This window comes from Callithrix jacchus, chromosome 10, assembly GCF_049354715.1.
Source record: "Callithrix jacchus isolate 240 chromosome 10, calJac240_pri, whole genome shotgun sequence".
Lineage (NCBI taxonomy): Eukaryota > Metazoa > Chordata > Mammalia > Primates > Cebidae > Callithrix > Callithrix jacchus.
Genome location: NC_133511.1, coordinates 97,795,004 through 97,803,323, shown reverse-complemented (window position 1 = coordinate 97,803,323; position 8,320 = coordinate 97,795,004). Strand labels below are relative to the sequence as shown.

Below are 8,320 nucleotides of genomic sequence, written 5' to 3'. Positions count from 1 at the left end.
CTGAGTGAATGGAGCGGCGAGCCTCCTGGCTCCTCCTCCTCCCCCCGCCGCCGGCCCCGCTTATTTGAGCTTTGGGAAGCTGGGGGCAGCCAGGCAGCTGGGGTAAGGAGTTCAAGGCAGCGCCCACACCCGGGGGCTCTCCGCCATCCGACCGCCTGTCCGCTCCCCTCTTCCTGCCCTCCCTCCCACCTACTCATTCACCCACCCACCCACCCACCCAGAGCCGGGACGGCAGCCCAGGCGCCCGGGCCCCGCCGTCTCCTCGCCGCGATCCTGGACTTCCTCTTGCCGCAAGAGCCGGCTTCCACGTGTGCCCCGGAGCCGGCGTCCCAGCACACGCTCCGCTCCGGGCCTGGGTGCCTCCAGCAGCCGGCGCAGCGGGGAGTCCGGGATCCGGGCGGCATCTGGGCCAAGTTAGGCGCAGCCGAGGCCAGTGCAGAACGTCTGCCCGGCCGGAGGAGCCGCGGGGAGTCTGGGGCTGAGCTGCAGCAAATGGGCTCCGACGTGCGGGACCTGAACGCGCTGCTGCCAGCCGTCCCCTCGCTGGGTGGCGGCGGCGGCTGCGCCCTGCCTGTGAGCGGCGCCGCGCAGTGGGCGCCGGTGCTGGACTTTGCGCCCCCGGGCGCTTCGGCTTACGGGTCGTTGGGCGGCCCCGCGCCACCGCCTGCTCCGCCGCCACCCCCACCGCCGCCGCCCCACTCCTTCATCAAACAGGAGCCGACCTGGGGCGGCGCCGAGCCACACGAGGAGCAGTGCCTGAGCGCCTTCACTGTCCACTTTTCCGGCCAGTTCACCGGCACAGCCGGAGCCTGTCGTTACGGGCCCTTCGGTCCTCCTCCGCCCAGCCAGGCGTCATCCGGCCAGGCCAGGATGTTTCCCAACGCGCCCTACCTGCCCAGCTGCCTCGAGAGCCAGCCCGCTATTCGCAATCAGGGTAAGTAGGCTGGGGAGCGCCCCCTACGCACGGGGCAGTGGCGCCAGGGGCTCTCCGCCCTAGACACCCCCCCTATCCTGCCCCATCCCAGACCGCAGCTCTTACCCGGCTGCTTCCCAAGGGCCGTGAGGGTAGCGGAAGCGGCGGCTGGGGAGGAGGCCGGTGAGTAGGAGTGCACGCCGGCAGGGGCCCCCGACATCCTCCAAAGCCAGGCAGCGCTGGGAGCCTGACTTTTCGCCTGAGCCGGGAGGCCGTCTGGGGCCCCTTAGAGCCTGAGAGATTCCGGGACTGCTAGTCCCCACGGGAATGGGACGAGGAGACCGGCGCAGTGTCTGACTTTGGTTCGGGAAGAGGTTCTGTTGATTAAGGAAACACCAAATTGTTACAAAGCGTTGGGCTTTTCAGACGTCTGGACTGTGGATTCATAGTGGGACCAGCGCGGGGTGAGCCCCTATGCTGTGCTGCCTCCGCCGCTCTAAAATGTCCAGAGTACCTCCAGCCCTCGTAATACTGTGCTGACACACAGTAGGTGCACATTAAGTATCATGGATAACTTAGAATAAGCAAACGCACCACCAGTCACTAAATGGCTTTCTGGAACCGTGCCGTGTGCGCGGATAGCTCTCGCGTATAGGAAGGCAGAAGTGGATCTTTCTCTGGGCTTCACTCAGGCGGCAGCCACGCAGGTTCTGGAGATGGAACAGACCTTGACTTATCCAAGCTATTGACTTATTCCAAGCTATGCGGGACCACGTTCTGCCGCAGACAGTGGAAGGAGGCCAGAGTCTTGGCCTTTCTTTCAGCGCATCTGGGGGGCCTCTTTATCTTGTAAACGCGGGCCTCAGCTAGGAAAATATTTCTTCAAGACCTGGAGTTAGAACAAGGACAGGTTTATTCGCTGTGCTCAGTCAGGATACCAGGAGGGACCTCGGCGCACGATAAGGTATCACGTTGGTTTCTAGTCCCGCGCCGGCGCCCGCCCACTTCTCTTTAGCTCAGGCCGCGCGGACCTTATCCTGCAATGCCCCTGTAGTTCGTCCTCTTCATTTATTCTCAGTGGATTTCTAAGCTATTGAGAACCTAAGCCAGTTAGAGTTCACTAGGTATTTTAGTAAATGCTTTACTAACACAATGGCGGATGCTTTTCCTGGAGCAAAATTTCTCGAGTGCCTAAGGAATGGGATGTTTCTGGAATGGGTGGAAAGTAGAGTGTATCTTTTGCAGGAGGTACCTTCCCCCAACGCGCAGCAGAAGGGCTCTGCTTTTGTTGCCAGCCTTCACCCGCGCCTTCTACTTAAGGCCGATACTACCCCAGCCCAACCAGCAGCACCGGGCCCACCCAAAGCCCTGGAGAAATCGAAACCGCCTTTTTCGTGCGGAGAATCTGGAATCAGTATCCCGCGGAGGAACCGCAAGCAGACCCAAGGGTTGCCTCCACTCTGTGCCTTTAGTTAGTGAAATTAGTGTTTTGTACTCAAGGGGCCTTGGGACAAGTTACCGCTGAGGCTTGTGTTCTTTGATTAGATGCGCTACCTCTATTTAGCAGGCTGGTGTTACTTTTGGGAAGTTACTAAGTCTCAGTGTCCCCGTCTATAAGAGGATTGCTGAGATGGGCAATCTGGAGATTGGGCCCGGCTTGAAGTATTCTTCAGAGATGCAGAAGCGCGACCCACTGTCGTCTTGGGGCTTTAAATATGGAACTCCGCAACCCATCTAAACATCTGTGACTGAGAAACCGTGAATCTCTGCATGTGTGCTATTTGGAGAGGATTGAGAAACCATTGAGTCCATGCCCCTGGGGCACAAAATACTACTTTGCCATTATCCTTTTAGTACTTCTAGAGGATTTTTGAAACCTGGGCTCTGTCCCTTCAGTTTGGGTCCCTTGTCCAGCCCTCTTCAGGGCAGATCTGGTGCCTGAGGTCTTAGCACCCAGAAAGGGGTGGGATGGGACTTCGGGTTTCGCAGCCAGCGGGCATTATCACTAATGGAAAATATCTGGATTCCTCTATAATACATAGGCGTGGGTGCCATAGAGAAAATGTTAAAGGGGGACCAGGACTAGCAGGTGAATGTATCCTCCCTATCCACCCTGGAGAAAAAGCCCAATGGGGAGACGGCCCCAGATTCAGGTCATACAGCCTGGAAGCGCTATCTGTAGGTTTAAGTTTCGTCTTGCAATGAAAACAGATGGGTTGAGCTTACCCAGCCATTGAGGATCATTGGGCAGCTTGGATGTGAGAAGCACTCCAGCTGCCACCCTGGAGTGGGCAACAAGGGTAGCCCTAGAGAATCTGGATTTATTCTTCTGATTTCCAGGGTTCCTGCTGCTTTCCCAGCAATGCAGGGTCTGGCCTGAGACTTAGGCTATGAGAGGCAAGGGCATCAATTCTCTCAAAAACGTGGAAATGGCCATGAGAGCGCTAAGGCCAAACCCTAGGGGAGAGGAATTGTGGGTGTCTCTGGATCCCTAGGGCAGCCTAGCCATGGTGCACAGGCAGGGGCAATTGCTGGTACCCACTTACAACCCTTCACAAATCTTCACAAGTATGTTCATATTTTAATTTCTTAAATAGTATACCTGGCATCCTAATCTTGTAAACATTAATTTAGCAAACATCAGTCACCTACTTGGCCAGGTACTGGGGAGTGAATATTAATTAAGACAATGGCTTCAAGAACCTTTGCAAGAAGCTCACAGCCTGATCCTGGAGAAGCCCTTGTTTTGAATGAAGAAATCCAGGCTCTATGAGATTAGGTGGCAGAGCTAGGATTTGAACCCAGACCATTCCAAGGTGTTTCTACTCCTTTTCCAGGGATCTTGGCCCCACTGTTGAGACAGATTTCTTATGGCCCGCTGGAGGGGTGCCAAACTCTTAGTCCATGTGTAAGGGTTGAAGGGTTTGTGAAGGCAGAAGTGGGGGTGAGGATTTGGGTAGCCCCAGACTAGATGCAAGGCTTAAGGAGGAGGGGAAGAAAACCTTGCTAAGGCGGGAGGCAGTGGATCACGCCTGTAATACCAGCACTTTGGGAGGCCAAGGCTGTTGGATCACCTGAGGTCAGAAGTTCGAGACCAGCCTGACCAACATGGTGAAACCCTCATCTCTACTAAGAATAAAAAAAAAAAAAAAACAAAACAAAACAAAAAACTTGCCAGCATGAATGGCGTGCGCCTGTAATCCCAGCTACTTGAGGCCGAGGCATGAGAATCGCTTGAACACGGGGGGGGGGGGCAGAGGTTGTGGTGAGCTGAGATTGTGCCACTGCACTGCAGGCAGCCTGGGCGACAGAAAAACTCCGTCTCAAGAAAAAAAAAAAAGTTGCTTGCTAGTCTACGCCTGATCCTGAAGCCCGTCTAGCTGGCAGAAAGCTAACGTTTGATTAGGCCTGGGATAATCAGGCCACCCAGGGTCAGGTGCGGAAGCCTGCGAAGACCGAGGGCCAAAGGCTCCCCCTTTCGGTCACGTACGAGAGGGTATTTTGTTAGGGGACGGGTTTTCCCGGATCCCGGTGCAGCTGTAGTCATCGTTTTCAGCCTTCCTATCACCTTCCTGACTGAGTCTGCTGTCCATTTCACCCCTCAGTTCTCTCAGCCGGGCTGGGCCAGGCGGTGCCCCGCTTCTCCGCTGCCGCGGGCGGGGTGTGAGGGCTCAGAGCGCGTCTCGCCTCTTCGCTCACGGTCAAGGTTGCGCTCCTCTCCCCGGCCGGGACTAACCGTGGGAAAGGCGCTACTCATGTCTCTCTCTCCGAGGGCCACTCATGTCTCTCTCTCTGAGGGCTGTACAAGGAGGCTTTGAACACGCTGCTCCTTCTAGCCGGCAGCTGTCCCTCCCCCGGCCCCTGCCCCCGCACTCTCTGCGCCAGGCCCAGAGCGGGGTCCAGGGACAGTGAGCTCTAATCAAACCCGCGTCCGATTAGCTTCTAATCAAAAGAGACCTCCCTCCGCTCCTCAGGCGCTTTCACCACTGCCCCTTCCGGGGGAAGCTGAAGAAGGGGTTCGAGGCCGGTCTTAACCGGCCGCCAAGGTCTGCGTGTCCTGTCTGGGAGGGGGCCTAGGAAGCCTCCCGGGCCACGGGCATCCTTGGGCCCGAGTTCTGGGGTGCGGACGGACGTCGCGAGCGTGGGTGCCGCAGCCCCTGGGGACCCACGGCCCTCGCTGGGCACGGACAGTTGCAGGGCTCTGAGGATTGCGCAGTGCCCCGGGTCCCTGACTACTCATCGGCTCAGGAATGGAGAAGGGTTCGTCTAGAGAAAACTTCTTTGTCGATTCTATTTCTCCTCTCTCTTTCTTTCTTTAAAAAAGTTTCCTTTTAGAAATTCGGCTTTCCCTCTGGGCAATAGTGGGTGCCCGGAGCCAAATTTCGTTTGTAAGCTGCCCTATAGGCCTCAAAGAGGGCCAGACCTCAGGTTTCAAAAGGAAGTCTCTGGAAGCCCAAGAGTACTCACCCTCGCTTGAGAGCTAACGGGGCCGGGGGTTATCTTTGCCCACTTAGCAGGCGAGAAATGGAGGCCCTCTGGGGTCATGCAGATGATAAAAGCTGGTGGCTTCTCAAATCTCCAACGTGTAGTGCTGAGCGATGTGTGAGACTTAAGCCTTGACCTGTACTATCCTGGAGTTAGGATTTGCCTTTTCCTTTCTTCCCTTGCCCTCTGCCACACCATCCTTTAGGTTCATGCCTCTGTTGCCCCAGAGAGGGCAAAGGAAGCTTGTTTTTTTTTCTTTCTTTTCTTGGGTCGGGGGCTTCTGTGTGTACATGTGTGTTTCGAAACTAGAGGTAAGGATGCCTGGGGTCACTACTTGCTCATCAGCTCAGTCCTGCTTAAGTCTTTGGAGGCACTTGTTACAGAACTTTGATCAAATCCGGTGAGCAGGAGAATGGGTGCTGTCTGATCCAACTTACTCCTGAGAATTTTGTGAAGTTTGGAGACCCAGGACAGTCGCTGGGCCAGGAGGATCTGAGGCTGGCGGGGTGGCCCTGCCAGGATCCCATAGGAGCAGCTCTCCTTTGCCGTTGTGCCTGGTCCTCAGGCCACAGACTTCGGAACTTGTAGAGGAATGGACCCCTCCCTTGGGTTCCAGGGCCAAGGACAGACCTTTAGCGAAGGATGCTTTTCCCCAGAGGCAGCAACAGCTTTCCAGAAGCTTGTGGGGGTATATGTTTAAAGCAATTTAGTAACAGAAATCATAAAAGACTATGTTTGCCAACTGAGGCACCACATTCTTTTTCCCACTTTTGGAGACATGGGTAAGAATGCCAGAATTACCCTGGGGGTAAACTGAGGCAGAGGACCCAAGCACTACCATGGCGGGAAAGGGAGACACAGTGTCAGGCACTCTCTAAAGGAAACTGATTGTCCTCCCGGAGAGCAAGGAAGTTGGCTCCTAGGGCAGTGGTCAGGGTCGGCCTGGGCACAATGTGGGTCCCACAGGGGAAGGAGGATAGCGCAGGTTGCCATCTGAAGGCCCAACTGGAAGGGGCCCTTGTTTCCCCTTCACCAGCTTTCCCTTGGGCCTCGGGTGTCCTGGTGTCCGGTTGGGTAGTCCCAGATAGATAACATTACTCGGTAATTACTCTTCCCATTTTTAAGACCAGGCCATTTAACTGGCTCCGAGTAATTAATGAAAGTTGGTGCGCGGGCCCCCGATTTACAGCTCGGAGTCAGCGCGGGGTTAGCCCAGCAGATCCATTTCCCTTGCCCGCACTGCTCCTGCCCTAGAGCTGCGGAGTTTGTTTTTGGGGGATGAACAACTTTCTCTGTCGATCAGGCGACGAGTTTTTTACTTAACCTGCCAGAGGTTCGCTGCAGAAGCGGCAGAGACAGTGGAAGACTGAGGCATGAATAAATTGGGAAAAAGCGAGGTCGGGGGCTTTAGTCGGAAAAGGGTGGAGAAGCCTGTCCAGAGATCGCATCCAGGGGCTTGGGTAGTCTTTCCGCTGAAAGTCCCGGGCGCTGGTGGGGCGGGAGTCTCCTCCGCTGGGGTTCCGAATGAGGGGTTCAGCGCACCCCCCCACCCGTGGCTGGTTCAGACCCACTGTCCCTGTCTCTCGAGAACCCCGCTGATGCTGTGCTTCTCTCCGCCCCTCCCGCAGGTTACAGCACGGTCGCCTTCGACGGGACGCCCAGCTACGGTCACACGCCCTCGCACCACGCGGCGCAGTTTTCCAACCACTCCTTCAAGCACGAGGACCCCATGGGCCAGCAGGGCTCACTGGGTAAGCTGCCGAGAACCAAGTGGAGTCCCTCTCCCCTTCTTCTGTGCTATTCCTCCCTCCCCCAGGAATTCCCAACCCACAGCAAATTAGGTAAAGGAGGGCATCTAAAAAACCTTAGAAATCATTGGCCCAATGGCACCGTATTTAAAGGAAAAGATTGGATCTTCCTCCATCCCAAGTACGTTAGGGACATCGCCATCGCCCTCCAACCAAGTCTACGTACGTCTGGAGGGCCTTTTGGGTGCACCGCGCGGCGACTGCTAGGAGAACGCAAAATGAGGCTTAGCTCGTTGCGTTGTGGACAGCCTCGCTCTGCACACCCCGCATCCAGGCCCCAGTGCCCCAGGCTCAGGATCTCGCGTCTCCCCCAACCCCTGCCCGAAGCGTCTTACCCTGGGCCCTTGGGGCGCACTCGCTCAGTCGTCCACGGCTCTCTCTGCAGGTGAGCAGCAGTACTCGGTGCCGCCCCCAGTCTACGGCTGCCACACCCCCACCGATAGCTGCACGGGCAGCCAGGCTTTGCTGCTGAGGACGCCCTACAGCAGGTAAGAAGGCGCTGGGCTTCAGGTCTGGGTCCTTAGGACCCCGGAGGGGACGCACGAGCCGGCGGGCTTGGGAACGCCCCAGCCAGGCCACCCTGACTGCTGATTTGCAGGGTCTTGGAGGCATGAGACGCCTCTACCCCAATCTACTGCTTAGAGGAAATTAAAGCTGATCTCCCCGGTATCTGAGTTGTTCTTATTTTGTATAAAAATGAGGACAATTACTGTTTGGAGCCGAAGAAGAAGGAGCGGCGCTCTAAAAGTTATTATTTTTAGAAGGTCTTTACTGGGAGGAATTTGCCTTGTCGGGACTAAAGATTAAACGCGGAGTCCACTCCCACTTTGTTCTGAGACCTTAAACCCATCCATTGGCCACACCTGCCAGACTACTTCGAAGGCGCGAACCCTCGGTCACAGCCTTTGGCCACAGCCTTGTCCCCACCTCAACCCTTCAGGGTTTCGGCCCGCTGCAGTACTTTGTGAGCGTCGTTCCCAGCGCCCCTGCTACGCTCTGGGGTGAGCCCCAGCCTGGGTATGGGACGGAGGTCGGGCTGCAGCCAGACCCTGCGGGGAAGCTGCTCTGGCCCGGTGGGACCTTCTTCCTGTGCGCAGGAGGCCCCAAGGCCAGC

At 56.7% G+C, this 8,320-nt stretch overlaps 1 protein-coding gene across 7 annotated transcripts in view; it reads left to right on the top strand.

Annotated features, from left to right (window-relative positions):
- Positions 1-91: 91 nt before the first annotated feature.
- WT1 (WT1 transcription factor) overlaps positions 92-8,320 on the top strand; it is a 46,440-nt gene continuing 38,211 nt past the window's right edge. For 4 of the 7 annotated variants that reach the window (XM_078340807.1, XM_078340806.1, XM_078340805.1 and 1 more), the window contains exons 1-3: positions 92-934; positions 7,027-7,149; positions 7,592-7,694. In XM_078340807.1, the coding sequence (XP_078196933.1) occupies positions 493-934; positions 7,027-7,149; positions 7,592-7,694 (668 nt within the window). In that variant the 5' untranslated portion in view covers positions 92-492. Of the gene's footprint in view, positions 935-4,889; positions 5,174-7,026; positions 7,150-7,591; positions 7,695-8,320 lie in introns of those variants that run through there. The other 3 variants (XM_009007882.5, XM_009007881.5, XM_035262297.3) reach the window with 1 other exon arrangement.